Raw genomic sequence first — 23,502 nt, 5'->3', positions numbered from 1 at the left:
ATTTGCCTCCCCCCACCCAAATGACAATGAGTCTCCCCTGTTTCCCACTCTTTCTAGAGCTGAATGGATTTTCTTCATTTCAACAAAACAGACCACAAAGAGATGCCATCAAGCCTCTACACATATGAAGCTTTAGTCTCAAGCTTTGAGTTTAAAGGAAAATAAGAAGTGAATTTCTCCAAATCACCACACCATTCCCTGTAACAGAAGGGCCCCAGAAAACATGGATATGTGTGAGTGTGGTCCAACAGTGGCTTTCCATCACATTTTGAGCTTCTTAGAGGAGAGGGGTCTTTGACTGTCCAGATCTTTTAATGTGTGCTCTCAGAACCACATATAATTTTCTCATTGTTGGCAGAAGTATCAAAAGCTATAGGTGGGTAGGACTTTTTTAGAGATATGATGATTGCACTGTCATATCTGCAAGCATTCTAAGAGAATAAGGAGCACAGACCCTTTGTCTATAAAAATGTGGCCTCTCCCACAGCATCATTAGAAGCCCTGGGTTAAGAAGCAGCTTCAGGCAACACTGACGTTAAGCATAGTTGTCCTTGATGATACTTCTGTTTACAACATACACAACAGGCAGCCAAATCTCATCTTCTGAATCTATAAAAAGGTAGGAAGTTCAAAAACATCCCTATGTGCTCCATTCCCCCCCCCCCAAAAAGCCCAGAGTTTAAAAGTGCTTTGCTGATAACCAAAGTACTTGGGGCCAATAACAAATAATATCAGACCTTCAATAAAGAATTCAAATTTTATTTTTATACTGGCCTATGCAGTTTAACAGAAACTAGGTATAGACCAACATCTCACAGTACATACCAAGATAAGGTCAAAATGGACACATGATCTAGACACAAAGGGTGATATCATAAGCAAATTAGGGAGCATGGAGTAGTTTATCTGTCAGATCTATGGCTAAGGGAAGAATTTCTGACCAAACAAAAGAGTATAATGGGATATAAAATGGATCATTTTGATTATATTAAATCTAAAAGTTTTTGCACAAACAAACCCAGTGCAGCCAAGATTAGAAGGAAAGCAGGAAACTGGGAAAATTTTTTTTACAACCAGTTTCTCTGATAAAGGTCTCATTTCTCAAATATATAGAGAACTGAATCAAATTTGTAACAGTACAAGTTATTCCCCAATTGATAAATGGTCAAAGGATATGAACAGGCAATTTTCTGAAGAAATCAAAACCCTATTGATTAGAGAGATGCAAATTAAAACAATTCTGAAGTGCTACCTCACACTTATTAGATTGGCTAATATGACAGAAAAAGAAAATCACAAATGTTGGAAGAAATTTGGGAAAACTGGGACACTAATGCATCACTGGTGGAGTTGTGGACTGATCCAATCATTTTGGAAAGGAATCTGGAAGTATACCCAAAGGGCTATCAAACTGTATAGCACTACTAGGTTTGTATCCAAAGAGATTAAAAAAAAGAAGGGTGGGGGGAAATAACCTCTTTGTATGAAAAATATTTATAGCAGGTCTTTTTGTGGTGGCAAAGAATTGGAAATGAAAGGGATGTCCATCAATTGGGGGAATGGCTGAACAAGTTGTGGTGGAATAATACAGTACTATAAGAAATGATAGGGGCAGCTAGATGGTGCAGTGGATAGAGCTCCAGTCTTGGAATCAAGAAGACCTGAGTTCAAATCTGGCCTCAGACACTTGATACTTACTAGCTGTGTGACCCTGGGCAAGTCACTTAACCCCAACTGCCTCACCAAAAAAGAAAAGAAAAAGAGAAAAGAAAAAAAGAAATGATGAGCAGGATGTTTTCAGAAAAACCTGAGAAGACTTACATGAACTGATGCAAAGTGAATTGAGCAGAACCAGGAGACCATTGTACACAGTAATAGCAATATCATACAACAATCAACTATGAATGACTTCTCTATTCTCAGCAATACAATGATCTAAGACAATTCCAGGGGACTTATGATGAAAAATGCTATCTACCTCCAGAGAAAGAACTGATGGAGTCTGAATGCAGATCAAAGCATGCCTTTTACACTTTATTTTTATTGTTTTTTTTTGTCTGTTTTCTTTTGTAACATAGTTAATATGGAAATATTTTACATGACTGCACATATATAATATATAGCAAATTGCTTGTCTTCTCAAGGAGGGGGGAGGGAAGAGAGGAAGGGAGAGAATTTGAAACTCAAAATTTTAAAAAAAGAATGTCAAAAATTGTTTTTACATGTAAATGAGGAAAAATAAAAATACTAGCTTATGCTTGGGAAAGTGAAGAAAGAATCACCTAAAGAAAAAGAAAAACTATAAGCTAGTGAATAATTTGTGTTTATCTGAAAAGCTGATTTTAAAGTATGGATCACATACCAATGTCAAAAGTGCTATGATCCTTCCTAATACCAAAGTATCCATATGATAATCTCAGTAAAATAGATATCTATATAGGCTCTGGTCATAAGAATTAGCAGAAAGAATCAAGAATGGATGAATTCTAAAAATAAAAGTTGATTTTGGTGGGGTAAGCATGGATTGCCATATGCTAAAGTTCAGAATTATTTGGACCTTTGGGGTCTAAATGTGAATGAGACCGATGTTGGTCTGTGTTATCAAATACTGCTTTCTAGAACCACCTGACCACAGATTAGGCCAAAACTTTCAGGATCTGAGAAGAGAAAAAAGGATGAACAGTCAGGGGTGCTTTAGTTTAAGATGCAAGTCTAATTTGTGGAAAGAGAAAACCTGACAAAAGGCTGCTTTTAATGCATTTCTGACTGGCTCTAATTTAGATCATTTGTTCCTTATTTCCAAAACATCTAAAGAAGAGGCATCAGGAAAGAAAGAAAGCAAGAAGTTCCTATGCTAAATGTCATGAATTGGGAAAGGCCTCCCTGGCATCTAGCTTAAGCATCTTTATAAAGAAGATGAGAAACAGTTACAGATCCAATGTCTTCAGTAATAGTTTCTTCTCTTTCAACCCTTACTTACTTGACATAACTGGGTCTCCTATGACCTCTCTTCTGGGCCACAGGACTATCAGTGACAACAGTGTTTCAGAACTAATCTCTCCTTATTTTCTGTCTCCTCCAATCTTCTTTTGCTCTTGACAATTTCCCATAAAAACCTGCCTTATTTCTATGACAGCCCTAGATCACAGTCACCGTAAATCAGGAAAAGCAAAAGCAGTTCAGACCTAGATCAAAGCCCTCAAAAGTCAATTTCATCACCCAGAAAAGATGCTGTTGAACAATATGCCTTACTTCCTTTTTCTGGAGGCACTGCAGGTACTTTCCTTGATAATATCAGGGGAGCAAGGGCCAGGATTCCATCTCACCATCCCACCCTTTTAAAATTCCAAAACACAGCATTCACCTTTTTTTTTTACTATTACAAACTAATGATATGATCTACCCAATTCCAACTGAGTCCAATAGGGAAGGTGGCTTAGAATCCAACATGTAAAGTGTCCCTCTCACTCCACAGTTTTGTTTTGTCTTTTTGGTGAGGCAATCGGGGTTAAGTGACTTGTCTGAGGCTGGATTTCAACTCAGGTCCTCCTGACTACAAGGCCAGAGCTCTACCCACTGCACCACCAGCTACCCCATTCCACATTTTTCTTTTTTCTTTTTTTTTTTTGCTTTTCCCCTCACTCCAGTGTGGCCATAATTTGTCAGAATAAGGTCTTTTTAAAAACACATTATACACAAAAGACACAAGGGATACAATTAGATAGATATTGTCTTCAAAGAGCTATTACAGATAGAGATTGTAGATTACCATTTTTTCTGGCCTTCACATAGGCCTTTGGGGTCATGAGACCTGTGTTTGGCAATGTTACCTGACCCACTTATTGTCTGGTCTTCTTTGTGGCTGTTATTAGGCAACCAGTATTAAAGGCTAGCTTTCAGGGGAAGAATAAACAGGATACTTTACACAGTAACAGTGTCTCAAAGTGTATCCAACTAACACAAGTTACTAAACTTTATAGATATTTTCCTACTAAAATGTTTAAACACAATAACCTTCAGGCTTGATGAACAAAAGCATTAAAGGCCCACAATTTTAATGAGCAAAGCCAGAAGGGAATTAAATGACTTAAGTGACTTGATAAAGTGGAAAACAAGAAAATGACTGAATGGGCAAAAAGTTTAGGTCAGGGGCATTACCTGGGGGAAGGGTCAAGGTGACCTAGTACGACACAATGAATATGCTTTTCACAGAAAATTGTCAATGACCTTTTTTCAATCCCAAAAGGTTAACATTAAGGGACAATAGACATCAGATTCCCTTCTTAATTAACATTTTTATTAAATAACCCATTTCAAATAATGGTTAAATTCTCTAAATTTATATCATTCTATTAACCATAATCTAATCTCATTAACCTTGAAATCCCAGTCTTAACTACCCAATTCTATACACCACGGTACTATCTACTAAACTAATTAAGTGACCTTCAAACTACTCTTTCTCCACATAAAGTCATTATTTTTCTTGTTCATAGTTCTTTCTTGGGTCTCTTGTGCTGTCTTTTCCTGTGAACTTGGTTCCTGAAGGTCCTGCTCTGAGCAGTTTCCTCTTATCAAAACAGTACCACTCTGGCATATTCTTGTTCTTGTGTTTCATTTAAATTAGTCTATCCTTCCACCCATCTGGTATGCTCAGCTGCCTATAATTTCTTTCTTTTGGCAACTGGGGTTAAGTGACTTGCCCAGGGTCACACAGCTAGTAAGTGTCAAGTGTTTGGTCTGAGGCCACATTTGAACTCAGGTCCTCCTGACTTCAGGGCCAGTGCTCTATCCACTGAGCCACCCAGCTGCCCCTATAACTTCTAATAAATATGCTGTGCACCAAAAGGTACTGAACTTCTCTGTCATGATTTCAAAGTCAAGGGAAGAGAGCACACTCTATAATTTACCCCTGGCCAATAATGGGAAGGAGGAAGGAGAAAGGAGAAGTAAAGATAAACAAGAGAGTGATTCAGAGTGCTCTAAAGCTATACCTTTCCAGTCTAATTCTAATTCTATTCCTCCTAGTACTTCTTCTAGAAATCTCTCCCTTTCCTTTCTCAGGCGTAAGGAACAAGAACCTTACTATTTAACTCCTGTTTTGCTTTCCCCACCTCCTATATTCTATCCAAATAAAAAGAGATTACAGCTATGTTATTTATCATTTGCTTCTAAAATCTATTTCTATAACTCCATATTCTTGTTCTTCAAACTCCAGGATACAGTAAACTGGTCTTGTGGACTATTCTGTGAGAAAAGAAGCCCTGCAGAGACAGCTGCTCATCAAAACTGGTAGAGTGGAAGGAACTCTAGCTGAGAGTCCAGAGACCAAGGTTTTAGTCTCAGGTCTATTATCACCTAACTGTGTGAGCTTGGGCAAGCCCCTTCTTGACTTTAGTTTCTTCCTTTGTAAAATCAGAAGATTAGATGAATTCATCACCAATATTCTTTCCAGGTCTAAAAATTCCATGATTTTAAATGTAGGAAAGATTGCTCTCATCTCCCATGCTTTATCCACACTAATGAATAAAGATAGCTACCAACGTCTATCTTAGTTGTTTTTTTTTTTAAGGTAACCATGGGTTGTTAAATCAAATTATCACATGTTCACTTACTCATACATTGTTTAGATTGAACTATAATCATCAGAATAGCTCAGAAAATGTGTTGAAAAAATTATTGAAAATTAAGGTGTAGATTTTCAGAAAGTGATGGAGGCCCAAAGAGCTTCAGAATGACTCGAGGAGGCCTAAATAATCTGTGACTAGAATTAGTGCTCTTCCCTGCTGGTAGAGTAGGAGAGGACAGTTTTGTCATGGTAAAGGAGGTCAGCATTCAGGAGTGATTAGCTTGTCTTTGTTGATTGCTACGGTCACTTGCCTCATGCAGAGTGAGTTTCCCCTCAAATTCAGAAGCCCAAGAGAGGTACAGCAGAGTTGGATGCTGCCCGTGTTATCACAACAAAAAGGCAAGTAGCAAACCATAAGGAAGAATGGAGACAATTCTAGGAAGTGACTATTTTGCTTATGATAAAGTCTGCCAAGCAGTTTTAAGACAAATCAATGTTAAATGTCTTAGGTGATGAAAGGGAAGAAGATCAGGAGGGAAATGGAAAGAGGCTGCAGAATGCTGATCAGGTATAGAATCTTAGCCTCTTATTCCAACATGTCAAGTTCTGAGAAAAGCAAACAGGTTATCTAATTAGAAACAGATGTCACATGACAATTAGAGAGACTATAAGTTTTTTAAGTACAGTGAAATCTAACACAGTACTCAAGCGCTGCTGTCCCAGACTTCCATAGCACCAGTACATACCAAGTAAGTAGTGACTAAAGACCACATTAAGCAGACCAAATGTTGAAAAGGCAGGGATGTCTCAACTCCTCAGGGCTTTAAGACAAAGACCCAATACTAGAGGCACTTGGTGTATATTGTTAACTGACTGACTGATTGTAATGCTATCTTGTGGGGAGTATCAAAGACTGGAACAATTAACTACTCTTTGGGGTTATAGATTCTTGGTTGACAGTTGTTTGATTCCTCGAATTAACAGAATGAATATAATGAATGCAAATCCTACATATAAAACAAGCTATTAGAGGCTTCAAAGTAGGGACACCAAGCAGGAGTAACAGGAAAGATACCAAAGAGAAGAGAAGAAGAGGCAACTAACAGAAGAAAGAAAACTGGCTGGTCAGCCAATGCATGCAACTCTCGGTGACTCTACTACGTCAATGTATATTTTTTAACAGTCTTTAATCACTTGCTTCAAATTGTGCTTCTGGCAAATCAAATTGATACTACTGTTTTGGTTGCAAAGCAGAAATGCTTCAAAAACTATTAATGTGACCTTCATACATGGGAGTAGACTGCCTATCTGCCAAGGGGCCTTAATTTCCTAGCTTCCTCCATTCAGACATTCTCTGAGAATCACTGGGCTTCCTAGTCATCTCACCTGTACTCCTTCTGATGTAAGGGCTGAGCAAGACTGGATCTGCCAGACCCTGTCTCGAATCGTGTGTAGGTTCAATCCTTCTGCGATCTCTGAGGCAGGGGCTGCGGTGAGCAAATCCTGCTTGTTAGCAAAGATGAGCACAGGGACACCACTCAGCTTTTCTTCATCCAGTAATTCAGCTAGTTCCTGTATCATTTCAGAAAAGGAAGTGAAAATCCACACTTGACTCTGTCCAATCTAACCTTACCTCTAATAAACATTTAGATATACAGGAGAGAGATTAAAAAAAAACAACTAAACAAGATTATTCTGATACTACTGTATTAATATTAATATACATACCTTTTGTTTCTTTTAATTATTGCTAAAATGACACGTTTATGGTTATATCTATAGTTCATATTTTATTGGTTCATTTTCAGTTTTCTTTTTGCATTTGAATATTTGTCAAGGGAAGTTAAAAGAAATTTTATTTTAAATTTAAAAAAATGTTTAGAATAAGCAATGGCCTTGAACCTTCCTAAACTGAGTATTACATTACAGTATAATTATATAATATTATTAATTATTATATAATTATATTACCATTTGTTACTTGTTATATTTATTATTAATATATTATAATTGTTAATTACTATTAACATATAACTACATAATATTACATTATATTATAACTGAGTAAACTAAGATTATACTGCTGAAGAATTCAGCTTTACATGATGTCTATAACTGATAAGATGCCTATCCCTTTCATGCCATTCTGGGAAGACTATGAATTTAGACTAAAATAAGTACTTCTTTTAGAGGCTGACTGTATTAATCACTATCCTATAGAAAACATGGACATACATCCATATCACGTATATCTATGTTGTCACTAAGTCTCATGAGCCCCTTGGCAAAGTTCCTGTATTTAGATATGGGGTGGTTCAATTGCCGGTTGGTTCTAACTGCAGTAAATCTTTGCGAGGAAGGCATGCATGAATCTAATTGCAAATAACCACATTTCACATAGAGTTTAGCTACTTAAAAATCATTTGTAAGGCAGCTAGATGGCTCATGAGATTGATAATATAAAGACCTTTAATCAAGATAAGACATAGTTCTCCTGTTTAGTTCTGCCTCAAATAAACAATGATGTTAAGTCACTATGGTATGGTGGACAGTTTCAAAATGTATGGAGAGTTCTTGATTTAATTCCAAGAGAAGAGGAAAAGCTACTAAAAGTCATGGGAATAACTGTACCTAGAAGCTCACCAGACATAGGATGAGACTATAAAACAGGCTGGTGGCCCTATACTCATGTCTGAGTCTTACCTCTCTAAAAAGACTAGTGAACTAGTGGACTAGTGAAGAGTGCATTTCAGCTCCATTTAACAGAGGGGGAAAAACAGTCTACATCCATTTTATATATACCCTTTCACTTTAAAAAGTATGTACACATACTGTACCATACAAGTGCTGTGTACTATATATTTAGGAACAAGATAGGGTTCAAGACATACTTGATTACTTGGCTTGAAGACAAGGGTGGCCTACTTGAGTTATACATTTCTTATAATCCCTGTAAAGTTTTTTGAGTTATCCCAAGGACAGTTAAGTTAATGTTAAAAGATGTAAATAAAAACAAATCATATTCCTTTTTGGCCTCATTTTTAACAGGCCTAGAAGAGAATCTGCAGAGGTTTTAGTCTTCATGTTAAATTCCATTTACTAATGTCTTATCTGTTTTATCTGATTCATTTTTGTTGTAAAGACCTCAACTAAGAGTCTTTGAATCAACTTCTATTTTTGCCTAACTGCCACAAGGACTATTTTGTTTGAATTGTAAAAGTTAAAAAAAAAAAAAAAAACAACTCCCTAACCCTCAAACATTTAACAAGGTGAATTAATAGAAAATCAGTCATTTTGCAAATATTTGGACAGAAGAATTATTTACCTGACCCGTCTCTTCAAATCGTTTTCTGTCTGCACTGTCAATAACATATATCTATAAAAGAAATAGGAATGAGGTTACTTTAGTTAGCAGAGATGGAAAAATACAGTGCTGCTTCTAGAAGTGAGCAGTAGGTATCAGTTCAGTCTTGCATTGAGACATCCAGGGTGGTAGCCCTCACTTCACTTAGGGAAGCAAAAGAAAATAGAAAATGTCTAGGAAATCTCTCTTCCCAAACACCAATATCTAGGAGGTCACGAAAGCTAGGACAAGTCTTAGGGTAAGTGTGGTGGTATGTTTTGAGATGTGTAAAAATGAATATAGACAGATCTCCTCCTAACTGTATCACATAGGCAATATTCTCGGAATTAATGTATACAGTGAAGGAAGTTGCCCATGTATGTTTCACATTTACATTAAAAATCTAGCTTGTCTAGCTCAAGGGATAAGGGATAGACAACTGGAAAAATTTGGGGGAAAGCTCAGCTGTTGGTAAAAGAGGATTTGGAATTCAGTATATACATTACAAATTTAGAACTTTTTTTAAACAATTACAAATTACAATTAAAATAATGCAAGAAAGACAAATCTCCTACAAAAGTACTCTTCAACAAAAGAAACCAATACTAGAACTAACACCTTTAGTAGCAGTAAACTACATAAACGTGCCTGCACAAGGCAATCTGTGTGTGTATCAAATTCTGTGTTGCACCCAAATCAAACTCCCTTCTGAAACAAAACCAAGTAAAATTCTTCTGCTGAATGCTCTGTCAGTCAGGCACCCACAGCTAAAAACTATATCAGAAATGAAGTTTATTCTAAAACCAGTGCAGAAATAATTATTGCTCCCAAGAACATTTATACCTTCATTTTTTTTTTCAGGGAGAAACAAAGAAAGAAGAAAGGCACAGAGAATGTTCTGGGCCTCAGAAATCTAAGCTCTGATTGTTATTTTAAAATATCCAAAAAGGTCCAACAAGATACAATACTCTCCTCTGTTCATAGTGAGCATCTCATAAATGTTGAATGACTCACAAGTTAATGAAGAACATGAGATTCAAAGGTATTTTTAACTTAGAGGGTCATAATTTCTATGTTACAGGAGTGTATAAATACCTTATGTAGAAAGGAAGTGAACCTATTGGGATGGTAGCCATCTCTATGTTAGAAACGAGTAACCATGTAACATGGATTTGGTTTTACTGTTATTTTGGGTGAGGGAGTCTAAACTAGATTGAGATGGACTTCATCTAAGCAATGTGCCAGAAAGTAGAATATGAAAAATGAGAAGACATCACATCCACAATGACTCTAGGAGGAGGATGTCCCTAGTAGAAAAGGCTGCCTAAAAGGTCTTATGCAGGTGACAGAGAAAGGAAAAAATAAGAGTCACAGAATTTCAAAACTGAAAAGGGTCCTCAACAACCATCCAGTCTTAAGCCATACATGAAAGAATTCTCTCTCTTAACACACTTCAGCAAGTGGTCATCCACCCTCTGCTTGAGGACTTCTAATGAGGGGAACCTACTATTTGCCAAGGCAGTCCATTCCTCTTTCTGATACTCTAATTGTTATTAAGTTTCTCCTTAAATCAACTTTCCCTTTTGCAATTTTCACCCACTTTTCCTGGTTCTGGGACCAAGCTGAACAAATCCAATCCCTATTCCACATGACAGTAATTTAAATATTTGAAGAGAGTCATCATGTGCCCTTTAAGATTTATAGTCTTTATGAAGGGATGATATCTAAAAAATTAAATTAAGGGGTGAGAGAAGATTGTACTGGGAGAACGAGAAAGGGAAAGGTAGAATGGGGTAAATTATCTCACATAAAAGAGGGAAGAAAAAGCTTTTACTGTGGAGGGGAAGACAGGGAGGTGAGAGGGAATGAATGAATCTTACTCTCATCAGATTTGGCTTAAGGAGGGAATAACATACACACTCAATTGGGTATGGAAATCTATCTTACCCTACAGGAAAACTGGGGGGAATGGGATAAGAAATGGGGGGGGTTGATAGAATGGACAGCAGATTGGGGGAGGGGGTAATCAGAAGCAAACATTTTTGGGGAGGGACAGGGTCAAAGGAGAGAATAGAATAAATGAGGGATGGGATAGGATGAAGGGAAATATAGTTAGTTTTTCACAACATGGCTATTATGCAAGTGTTTTGCATGACTACACAAGTATAACTTGTATTGAGTTGCTTGCCTTCTCAATGAGGGTAGGTGGGCAGGGAGGAAGGGAGAGAATTTGGAACCCAAAGTTTTAAAAACAAATGTTAAAAATTATTTTTACATGCAACTGGGAAATAAGATATACAGGCAATGGGATATAGAAATCTAGCCCTACAGGAAAACAGAAGGGGAAGGGGATGACAGAAGTGGGGGTGATAGAAGGGAGGGCAGATTAGGGGAAGGAGTATTCAGAATGCACGCTGTCTTGCGGTGGGGGGAGGGGAGAAATAGGGAGAAAATTTGGAACACAAAATCTTGTGGAAGTGAACGCTGAAAACTAAAAAATAAATTAATTCATTAAAAAAAAGATTTGTATTCTTCTGGCTAAAGGTCCTTTGAATTATCACTAGTTTTATCAATGTCCTTCTTAAGATGTGGCTCTCATAGCTGAAAACAGTATTCCAGATGTGGTCTGATGAAGACAGAGTATGGTGAGACCATCACCTTCTCAATCCAGGATGGCATACATCTCTTAATGCAGCCTAAGATTATGTTGGGCTGTCACATCATATTGATGACTCATATTGAAGGTATTAGCTACTAATTGCCCTCCCTCCCCAAATCACAGAGGAGGAAAATGTGCTTGCCTAAAAGGTATAAGACAAAGACAAAATATTTATAGTCCATCTCAAATATTATGTGGAGTTGCTGAAAGGTTCTAAAAAGTGGAGAGATAAGGTCCCAAGAGAAGTCCAGAATGCTGACTCCAAGTAAAACATAACTGACTGGCAAGTTTTGAGGCTGAATGAAAACAAGAGCAAAGCTTTGGCACTGATTTACAGCTAGTTGGTATTTTATACAAATAGTCCCATAAAAACACTTCTGTGCTATGGCAAGTATGTTTTCAAAAGTAGCCATATTTTCCCTCAATCTATACATGTTTTCATAGTGTTTGGCTTATCTCTCAAATCACTTTCAATACCATTTGGAAACGATTGTACAATATTCCTAAGGAGAAGCCTATAAAACAGCTACCCCGTTTACTCAGAAATGGGTCAAATGAAAAACAACAGGCTTGTCTGGTGGGTTCATTTTGCTTTTCTTCAGCATTTTGCTTTTTTCTTCCTCACAGATCTCCTCTTTTAAAAATGTTCATCTCCTTGTGCAACACTGCCACTTATAGGAAAATGTGACTGCCTCCTGATATGATCTATTTTTTGTTATCTGTAAATCTAAGCACGTAAAACACAAACCCATAACCAACTAAAACAAAGCATCCTGTTTTCAAATCAAAGAATCAGAGAAAATAGAAGCTTTAGTACTCTTCTAGTCTTGATATTAAAATAATGTAGACCAGGATAAACTAAATTATTAGCCCTATTCTAAAATCTTGATTTAGCACAGGACATTTGGAATGTTGCCTTATGCAAAGTTAAGTGCACAGGCTTTCTAGGAAATGACTTTGAAGCTCTATTTGATAACAGGAAGAAGGATTGGTGAAAAAGATTTTTGTCTGATGTGATATGGACTCCCCTAAGTTTATCCAACTCCATTATCCAAGGACTAATCATATAGTCAATGAACTGAAGGTTCTTTTGTTTTTCCTCCTCCTCCCTACTGCTGCCACCTTTTGGCCATTTTGCTGCTCATAAACATCTCTTCACAAGAGGGTGGGCACATCAAGAAGAAATGAAACACATTTATTAGTAGCTGGGCAAAAGTTTTGGGGAAGGATACTGAAGCTATTGACTGAAATGAGGTTTCTGGATTATCTGTAGAGTTCCACAAACTTTCCTATCTATTCCACACCAGCACATGTCCACTGTTTGTAGAAGTGTAGAAATCACCTTATTTCAGAGGATTTGAGGCATATCTGAGAGTTCTCAGTGGAGATGAGTAGAAAATGGTTTGATTTGGTTACAGAATGATGAAACAATCACTTTAGGTTATGTTTAAATGGAACGTTGTCATACAAGGCAGTACCTTGAGAAACTGCAGTGGTATGTATTTCTGTGCTTTCTAATGATCTTGAAAAGCTGTATCTATCTGCCCATTACTTCTATCACACCTTTTATCTCTCATCTTCTCTAGAATTAGAAAAGCATGAACCAGATGCACCTCATGCTTTTGATCCTCCCTTGGGAATAACTTGGATTATATTTAGGAGTTATGTTAACCCTTTTAGGCTACCAAGATGCTATCTAATTCCCTGTGGTGTCCTTCTAGTTGGAAATATTTAAATTACTCTTGAAACTGTCTGAATTAGCCAACAGTTTGGAATAAGGCTTTCCTAACTCAAGAAGTAAAGAATTTAAAGCAATCAAACAAAAAACTGCACTCCCAAGTGCTGCAATGAGTCTGGCAAGGCGGTGCTGTGGTGTCCAGCCCTAGGGACTCAGCTGATAACCAAGGTCTCAAAGGCACTGGAACAATACAAGGCAGACTCCAAATCCAAGATGCGGCCGTGCACTGAGTGCCTGATGTTGCAGAGAAAGAATTCCCTCGTGTCGCTGTGCTGAACTGATTCTTGCTCAAATATACGTAGCTTGCTGGGCACATACAGTTTATACAAAATGTTGCATCTGTGATCACATTACATCATCTTTGCTTCCTGCCTACTAGCTGTTAGATCTATCTAGCTCTGAAATTCTTACCCAAGTACCAGGAAATTTCAGAGATCTCCTTTGGGAGCCTGACAAATATCTGTAGCTCTATACTACCCACCTTCTAGAATTTTCCTTACTATGTCTTATGCCTACAAAGGAACTAATATAAGCTCTGTTTCTCTCTATAACCTCTCTTCTTTTAATCTATTGTGCACTTTTAGTACAATTTAAGAATAATACTTAAATGTTTAATAAAACAAATATAAGAATGCATACTGTAGGTAGGTAGTTATTGGATTCCTGAGGCTAAGAGCATAGTTTTCTTTCTTGGAAAGTTTTTATTTTTCCTCCTAGGTTTTTTTCCCGCTAGTCAGTCTTTTTTTCCCCATACCAACTCAGACATCCAATTTGGTATCTAGGCCAGATTAGTTTTCTCCACGAAAAGTCAGATTATGGTATGGTTCTTACAGCAATGACTTACATGTAGTAGGTACACAATTAATATTTGTTGATATGACTTTATAATACCAATATTTACTGTTTTGATACTATTATACATCCAAATATAATGAAAAATTAATTCTCACATTATTTCTATTAATTCTCATAGTGATCATATGAAGCAAGGCTTTTCCCATTTTAGAGAAGGGTGAAAAGAGCCTCTGAACTTCATTTTGATGATTATAGTTAGTGACATTCTGGGATCTTTTAAGTTTTATTTTGCTTCTCAAATCACTGGAGTATGTTTATAAATAGTTTACTTGCCCAAGGTGTGGAAGGGCATGATACTGTTACCCAGCAACAATAAAGTATCTTATAAAAGCTATTCCAAGATTGCTCGCTTCACAATCTCCAGTCTTCTGCTGGCCCTGCTAATAAGTTCATGATGATTAATGCTATGGCAGTGGAAATACTGACAATGAGAACATTAGAGTGTTAATGTTCCTAGCACATAGCAGGAAAGGCTTCGAATTAATGCCCGAGTAGGCAGTACTTACAAGTACATCAGTATTTTCAAAATAATTCCTCCAGTATGGCCTGATTTTCCTCTGTCCACCAATGTCCCACACATTCAGTTTAAAACCTTGTGACTGCACACTTTTGATGTTAAAACCCTGGAATAGAAAAAAGGCAAAAACACCTAGTCAAATTATGCTGTGAGATCATATTGCTAACAAGGTCATATTTAACAGCTTTGTCATCTCCCACTTCTGAGGGGTATTGACAGAGATGAACACAGGACTAATGAAAATTATCTGCTATGAAAATGATAGGTAGGAGAAGAAAGTTAACTCACATACAGTTTACCTCACCAATGTGATAGAGTCAGCAACTGACATGGTCAGAATATCGATACACTACTGTTGTATACTCTCTTTTCCATCAGCAGCCCTGCTTGGCTTCCACTCCAAAGAACACTACCTGCTCTTTCCCACATCCCAGGATAAACTGATCACCTGAAATCTCATCACTGTGATTCAGATTCTGATACTCTACACATCCTCAACTCACTCAAAATTGTCATTCTACCTGGAGGGCAGGAAGGTGGAGCATTAAACTCCTCCTAAATTTGCCCTTATAGAGGGGTCACAACCTGCCTAGTGACTCCACTCTCCATCAGCAGTACTGCTGGGCTTCTATTTCTCCCATGCCTGGCACCTTCTGGTGCTCCATTCTCAATCCCCCTAATTTTGAGCTTCCTTTCGTGTGTTGTCTTCTCCATTAGATTGCAACTCCTTGAGGGCACGGATTGGCTCTTTTTTGTTATTTGTATCTGGCACACAGTAGGTGTTTAATAAATATTAGTGAACTGAATACCTAGTGCTTACTAGGGTGGGAGAGCCAGGGCAGCGAGACCAACTTGGATAGGCAACATAGAGAGTGCTATTTGAAGATCCCAGAGTGGTAATGGGTATTGGAAATCTGGTTAAATCTGAAGACTCCACAGAACAGAATGCTAAATTTAAAAAGGAACACCTGCTGTGTCTGAAGGATCAATGTCTTTAATTATAGTTCAAAGTGAAAGATTTCTAGTGGATTAAACAGGGTACAGGAAGAGCTAAACTTAGGCTGCCATGTATGGGGGAGAATGAATTTGCACATGAATCATATTCTAGGACCATGGAGCTTTAGAGTCCTGCTAAAACAGCACATAATCAAACTCCGAAGTGAGAAGTCATGCTGTGGGTAGTGGTTGGGAAGAAGCCTTCCTATCCCAAAAGAATAGTTTGTGTTGTTTTTTAGGAATCTTTGGTCAACTTGGAAATACGTATTGATTTTCAGGAGTTACTGCAATAGAGAGCCTAAAGGAAGAGGAGTAAATCATGGATCAACAGATTCATGAGTCAGGAATTATAAGAACAAATGAGCAAAAATTTAAGATTTGGATAACATTTTATAATTAAGAATATATTATCTTTCTGATAAGTGACACAGAAAAATCAAGACTTTAAAATCTGGTCTACAGGCTTGCTGCTAGTGGTTAGGAATTTCATCCTGCTTAATAGAAATGGATAGGGCAAGGGAGCTCCTTCATGAACATCTGGCAGATTTGGCTACACGCCACTATCAATACTTGAGATCTGAGCCCAGGACACACCACATCAGGGACAGGGTGCTACCAGATTCCCCACTACTGAGGAGAGAGTCACATGAGCATAATTTACGGTGTTGACTGCCTTTTCTATAAAATACTGAATGGAACAGAAATAAGTACACGTTTGATCATAGAGATGTGAAGACAATGGGTAAATAAATGGAGAATGTATTTTAACTCCTTGCCAAAACTGCCAACTTGCCAAAGCTATCTAAAACTGTTCACTTAGTAATGCTCCCTTCAAATATAGACCACAAATGCCCAAACCTATCAACTAAAGACAGAGATGTATAGGAATCTGAAGGTCAGGATGTATAATATGAGTCTGTGTTTTAGAAGAGTGCCTTGTCTTTTTTCTGAATACTCATAAAAATTATCTTTTCTTTTCTTGCAAGGCACACTAGAGTGTGTTTTTTAGCCTTTCCAGGAGAAACTAGTGTAATCTATTATTCCTTGAACTGTAAAGTTTGTTCAAAAGCTCTAAAACTTTGTCTGACAGTAGCTTGGTGACTCTTTTGGAATAAGGTACAAGTCTAGAATGCTCACTAGTCCAATGAAGTACACACATCAACCAGCTGTACAATCATAGCCCCAGGATCTCACTATTCAGAAAGGAAATAAGGAGTAACATCAGATCTATAATACTCTTTTTCTTATACTTATACTTATAAGGTTACTGAGAACAGTAGATCACTTGCTAGTCAATAAATCTAGGTATTTAGTGAGGAGGTAATTTTTTCCCTCTTCCACTCCTGTAGGGAAGGAGGTATAAAGACCTTTACTAGAGTTTTTCTGTCCTGTACGTTGTCTCAAAGTTTCAACAGCTGTGCAAATTGTAGTCTAGGTACTCTGTCTATCCTAATCTTCACTTATTTCAGTTCACCCTGCTTAATTTAAAGGGCCCTATTACTGAGAGGCTCAGTGTTAAAAGTATTTTTTTTTTGATGAGCAAAACAGTACATAGGATCCTCATTTACTCAAGCACCAACTATTTCCCTATCCTTTAGATTTATCTTGGTTAGCCTTAGCTTTAGAACACAAACTGAGGGCAGGGCCTGCAGTGGTCTTCATTTTTTTATTGACAGTACCTTGTACATACTTCAAAAAATGCATGCTCTCAAACAACCTGAGTGTTCTTTCCACCAGTACAAATGAAAACCTAGCCATAGACTTTTATCCTGTGTAATTCTTGTCCATGTCTTTTTGTAAACCCTCTATAAAAGATCCATCTAAAGCAATTCAAGCCTTCCTCTGATTCTTTAAATATTTCATGGATCCCACCCAATATTTCATGGATTTAATCCTTGAGCTGTTATCTTTCACTGGCCCACCTCCCTTTTTAGTCAAAATATTATGTGCCTTGCACTTAATAAAATGTTGGATTCTATAGAATGTTGGGTCACAATATAGGTAATGTAAATATTTAGTTTTATATGGTGGAGAATAATGTTATTGGGCATTGAACCAAGAGCTAAAAAACAAAAGTTCTGTTTCTCTATCGTATCTTTCATGCCTTAGTCTTCCTTCTTCTAAAGGGCACAGTATACCATGAAACAAAAATATTGCACAGCAGAATGTGTATACCTGTGTAGGTGTAATGTGACTGATGTCTTCAGATGCAAGCTGCTTCAGGAGTGTAGTTTTGCCAGCATTATCCAAGCCCAGGAGAAGAATTCTCACCTCCTGGTCTGGTGCGCTCTTCAATTTGCGCAGGATTGAGAGTAAACCCTTGGGTAATCACAAAGAAGAGAGGTTACTTTCAAGGCTTTACCATAAATGTCTGGATCTCATTGTGCTGGCCAATAAAGTGTAGATTCATTCTCATTGTACATAGTTCTTGGTTATGGATAGCTTCCAGTAATGTCTTTCAAACAAGTGCCATTTTTTCATATTGACTTAGAAACGCTTTCTTCATATCTTATCAGGAGTACACTAATGTGTTTTGGTGAAGACACTGGCAGAAGTAATTTTAATAAATAGCATTGCTTACCTATTATAGTTATGGCTGCACTCTGATGCTGTTGTCTCAAAGTTTGCAAATTGTAGCAGAGGTATTCTGTTTATCCTAATCTTCGTCTATTTCAGTTCACCCTTATTAATCTAAAGTGCCCTATTACAATTTCATTCTAATGGCATCCTTTCTGAGAGGCTGTGTAATGGTGGGTTTATTTTTGGGGGGGTTTGTTTTGTTTTTTTGATAAGCAAAACAGTACACATAGAAATTAAGTGGTTATTAAAGTCAGTGAGGGATCCCAAAACAGTTGAGAAATAAAGAAGAATACTATTTCCTTCTGCAATTGACTATCATGTTAAAAAATTATATGGGGATAACAAATGTTTTATATATATATATATATATAATTTATTTATATAATTTATATAATATACTAGGTAATCAAATTCATTAGCTAACTTTAATAAGAGAAAAGCACTTCTGTAAAATAATACTCAGCTCCTCAAGTCTGATACTGGATTCCTTTGCACACTAATTCTTTGCCACTGATTTACTGAGGGACATTAACCTGTGTCATGTCTCAATTTTCCCATCTTTAATGGAGAAAATATATATTTGGCAGAGAATTAGCATGGTTATAGTGCAGTAGTGTCAAAAATAGAAATGGATCCCTGTGGGCCTCATATTGAATTAGAAAACCTCAAATTAACATTATATGTTATATTTTTATTTATTTTATGAAACATTTTTCATTACATTTTAATCTGGTTTGGGCTGCACTTGGGAGGTTTCTGTAAGTTTTAAACCTTTGTTATAGTGGATAGGGAGCTGGTCTTAGACTCATCAAGACCTAGATTCAAGTCCAGTTTCCAACAAGTCACTTAAAACTCTCAGTGACTCAAGCAACTGTGTAAAACTCCAAGTTGCAGAGCAGGTATAGATTTGCCTTGGGCCGGGGAGGGACGGGAGTTCCCCATCCCAATTAAACCACAGGTCCCATCCCCCCAAACCCCATTAGTGCTTGATTAAATGGAATATAAAGTGTTTAATACATATCATGGTTAACCCCTAGAAAATAGATGAGTACAGAGAAGTAAGTCCATTATCAAATGATTCAAGAAACCTCCTAAGATCAATTTTAAAAACAGTTGGAATTTATCATTATAGTCTACATTACCTATTATCTATCTGACAGTAAGTTAACAGTGGGCAGTCCCTTCAGAAATCTTGAGTGAAGAGTTGTTTTTCACAAACCAACTCACAAAAAAGTTTGATGTTCTAATTTTTTTTTTATATTCTAAAATTTTTAAACTAACAAAACTTTAACTACAAAGTTCTGCTTTGGGCTGTTTTCTTGAGCTCCACATCTCTATAAGTGAGAGTTATTAAATAAAGATATGATATTTGGATTTTTACACACTCAGGATTTTTTCATTTTAAATTCCTCAAAGATAATTTCTGTTTATCCTAAAAATAGGCAAGTCAGGAAGAAACCATCTAGCTGTAACTATATAAAATTGATAGTAAAGAGAATATAAAAAATAACACTTTCTATACTTCTAGTAGCAAAATTTTCCTTTGAAAAGAATACTGAAATGTGAAAATTTGTTTTCAAAGAAAGTGACACTAAAAACACAGCTTCATAGACTTAGGACTGGTGGTGACTATAGTCCAACCCACACAACTCTCATTTTACGGATGAGGAAATTGAGGCCCAGAGAGGTGAGTGACTTGCTCAAGGCATGTATGTCATTGCTAGATAGCAGGGTGGGGATTTTAACCCCGGTTCTGACTACAAATCCAGCATCTTTTCCTCTACCTTTTCATGGCAGAATGATGAATGGTATCAGGAACGACACATGTGGTAGCGTAACAGCATACCTACTGACAATCCTAGTCAGTGGATCACAGGATTATAAGGGTTAGCTAAAGAGGGAAGATATTTATAGAAATCAGTATTCTACCTGAAGTGAATAAAGTAAGCTGATTTAAAAGCCTGAAGGTAAAGCAAAAATAAATCTACCTCCATGTCTGCTTGTATAACACTGTCCATCTGTTTATTTGAAATGTTATTTGATCTGAAGTTCATAGAAATTAATATTCTTAGCACTTAATAAAATATTACTACTTTCTAAATATACCTTAAAGCACAGCTAATCATACTAATGAATAAACTCACAATTAGAGTATGAACTTAAGGTATATTTTTGACATCTTACCCTAATATTTCTTGATTAAGGACTATTAAAAAAAATCATCTAATAGTATGTCACCACCATATGGTGTGTCACAGCAGTTATTATACTCAAACCGGTGGACAAAATAGGTCTAACTCACACATAAAATATTTAAATGAACTTTTACAGTGAATATGTATATAAGACTGAAGTGCTATAGACACCTGTTTAGCTAAATTAGTGGCAGGGGCACATGGGGCACTAACCTGAAATGTCTACAGCCTAGGCCGATCCAAGTTGACATGTAGAATATGAAATTTTATCTGTTGGGGTATTTGAACCTTACAAATGGGGGAAAAACTTCCATTTGTCTGTTGCTCACACAGGTTCCCCTCAATTAGCTTAAAATGGAGATGACTATACATCTCTTAAAAAAAAAATCAACCACAGGGCTGCCAAGTGGGACCTTTCTAATCTCCAGAATCTCGTGACTGGACCTTATACAGGATTTGTCTACAGTCCGGTTTTCTCTTACTTCAAAGAACTGAGAGTCTGTAGCTGTTGATACTCCATCTTAGTAGGCTATCTTTAAGAGTTGTAGCACAAAATCTCATTGTCTAGACATCCACCTTATCCAGGCTAGTCCTTAGTCCAAACAATTCAGTCCATTAACAGTCCTATAATCAAAGCTTTTCCAGTTTGGTAAGGTTGCTTGAAAGTTTGTATTCTGCTAGCATACATGGTCTTCAAGAACTTAGGGTAGCCTCTACCTGACCATGAGGCATTGCAACAGTACTTTGATTGGAAGGAAGTTTATTAAGTACCTACCACGTACCCAGCACTGTGCTAAGCATTTTATAGATATTATCCTATTTGATTCTCAAAATAACCCTAGGAGGTAGGTGCTGTTATTATACTCATTTCGTTGCTGTTTGTCCATCCTTCTCTGAAGAGGAAATGGAAGTAGACAGAGGCTATGACTTGCCCAGGGTCACACAGCTAGTAAATGTTTGAGTTTGGATTTGAACTCAGGTCTTCCTGACTCTAGGTCCAGCAACTCTAGCCACTGAACCACCTAAATGCAACAAATTGAGGTTAGTCATCTCCACAATAAACACATGAAAGTCTTGCACATTTCTTGGAGACAAAGATGTCAGTGTTCCTTTCTGCCAGTGCCAATGGAATGGGCTTTCTTCATAAAGAACAGATCAGGAGTACTTGGTCCAGAGGACTTTTTATATAAAAAGGGTATAAAACAGTGGTGTCAAACATGAATGAAAATGGAGGCCATTAATCTATACATAAGGATCTCTACCAAAGCATATTGGCTTAGTTTTTTTTTTTTTTGGTGAGGCAATCGGGGTTAAGTGACTTGCCCAAGGTCACACAGCTAGCAAGTGTCAAGTGTTTGGTCTGAGGCTGGATTTGAACTCAGGTCCTCCTGACTTCAGGGCCAGTGTTCTATCCACTGTGCCACCTAGCTGCCCCTTGGCTTAGTTTCAAAATGTAACGTTATCTATGTTTTAATGTATTTTTATTTATTTTGTTAAATATATTCAAATTATATTTTAAATATTTCTGGTTTAGAATATATTACCCTCAAATGCAAAATACACCTGAAAACTACCAACATATCAAAAAACAATACAGTAATACAATACCTTCTACAGAGCTTTGAATTGCTGAGTGACTGAACAAAAGAATCCTGGTTAAAAATGTGAAGTTAGGATTAAAATGACTTGTCATCTTGTTATTTCATACATGTATACCATAACCACTTAAAATGTTTAAAGAAACTATCAGTGCATGAATAGGCTTTTTGTTACAGTAGCCCAATTTTTTAAAACAAACAAGTATCAATTATAAGTCTTAGCTCAAGGTTTTAGAGTTTGCTGGACTTTTTATTTCAGGAAGTTGGTAATTTGTATCTATACTTTGTTTCATCACTTTTACTGGCCTTAAAGTGAAATTAGATTTGCTTCTATAATAATAGCACTGCAAATACCTATGTCTATCATATTAGAAAAAGATTCAAAATTAGTAAAATTATAGGAGTACATGTAAAAGACCATCTTATAGTTCAGATACAGATAATTGTCTCAGAAAACATTAAGAGTGACTAAAAAGCCCAACCACAGAATTCTGAAAACTCACAAGGAATATGCCACATTAAGTCACATTACAGATGCTAAAAATTTGACATTTTATTTTCCATTTCACTCAATTAAGTAAGTCTTTACCAGACATCCAGTACTGCAGGGCCCTGACATACAAAGACAAAAACAAAAAGCAGGCTCTGCCTGTTTTAAGGGGCTTACATTCAACTGTAACAATATGAGACCCTCTTATAGCTAAACAAAATTTAAACCAAACATATACTATAGAATGTCTGTACTAATTCTTTGTTTAATATATACATGTATATGTATATGTAAATATACATATTTATGGGGAAAAATTTATCAAAACTCTTTAAAGCCAATTTATACCTGGAAGTATATCTAGTGGTTATTGGCATTTAGATTTTGAATTTAAAAAAAATTATTCAGTTCATTTGATGGACAAACTGGTAAAGTTAGCCAGTGATGATGCATTTGTCATCTGTGATGACAATCTTCATCTTCTGTTGGTCTGACATGCCTATTTAGTTTCAGTTCTAGTTACTTTTTGTGTAAATATTTGTGTTCTTTAATGAGAAAGCTTTCTAATGAATAGCTCATAAACAAATGATTAATAAAAAGATAATACCAAAAAATATTTACACAAATCTATTTAGCCTAAGGTTAATAAAACTATTACATAGAATGTGCAAAATCTGGTTGGCAGCATTAGCTAAAATAATTCTACTTATTATACTTAGCAATCTGATCATGTGCAATCAATTGTTTTACCCCCTATATTTATTCACTGATCTCATCAAATATTGGATATGTTTTCTCACTTTGATCCAGCTTTTTCTAAGCCCTTCAACCACTGAAATGTTCCAATATTTTTAAAGGTTAAAAAAAATCAGTAGAGAGCAACTCAAACTCCAGTTTCAGCATCACCCATCACTCAAGGCTACAAATTCTACTTTTCCTTTCAAGTGAATAACTGACCAGTA

The 23,502-nt window shown here is 36.6% G+C and overlaps 1 protein-coding gene across 1 annotated transcript in view; it reads right to left on the bottom strand.

The window, feature by feature from the left end:
• ARL3 (ADP ribosylation factor like GTPase 3) overlaps positions 1–23,502 on the bottom strand; it is a 32,318-nt gene that overhangs the window by 7,763 nt on the left and 1,053 nt on the right. Inside the window, exons 2-5 of the mRNA XM_027852085.1 lie at positions 17,853–17,996; positions 14,671–14,787; positions 8,895–8,945; positions 6,956–7,141 (exon numbers count right to left, since the gene is read on the bottom strand). Of these exons, the coding sequence (XP_027707886.1) occupies positions 6,956–7,141; positions 8,895–8,945; positions 14,671–14,787; positions 17,853–17,996 (498 nt within the window). The remainder of the gene's footprint in view (positions 1–6,955; positions 7,142–8,894; positions 8,946–14,670; positions 14,788–17,852; positions 17,997–23,502) is intronic.

Source organism: Vombatus ursinus, unplaced genomic scaffold, assembly GCF_900497805.2.
Source record: "Vombatus ursinus unplaced genomic scaffold, bare-nosed wombat genome assembly UNPS02009205.1, whole genome shotgun sequence".
In the NCBI taxonomy this organism is placed as follows: Eukaryota; Metazoa; Chordata; class Mammalia; order Diprotodontia; family Vombatidae; genus Vombatus; species Vombatus ursinus.
This window is presented reverse-complemented; position numbering and strand designations above follow the sequence as displayed.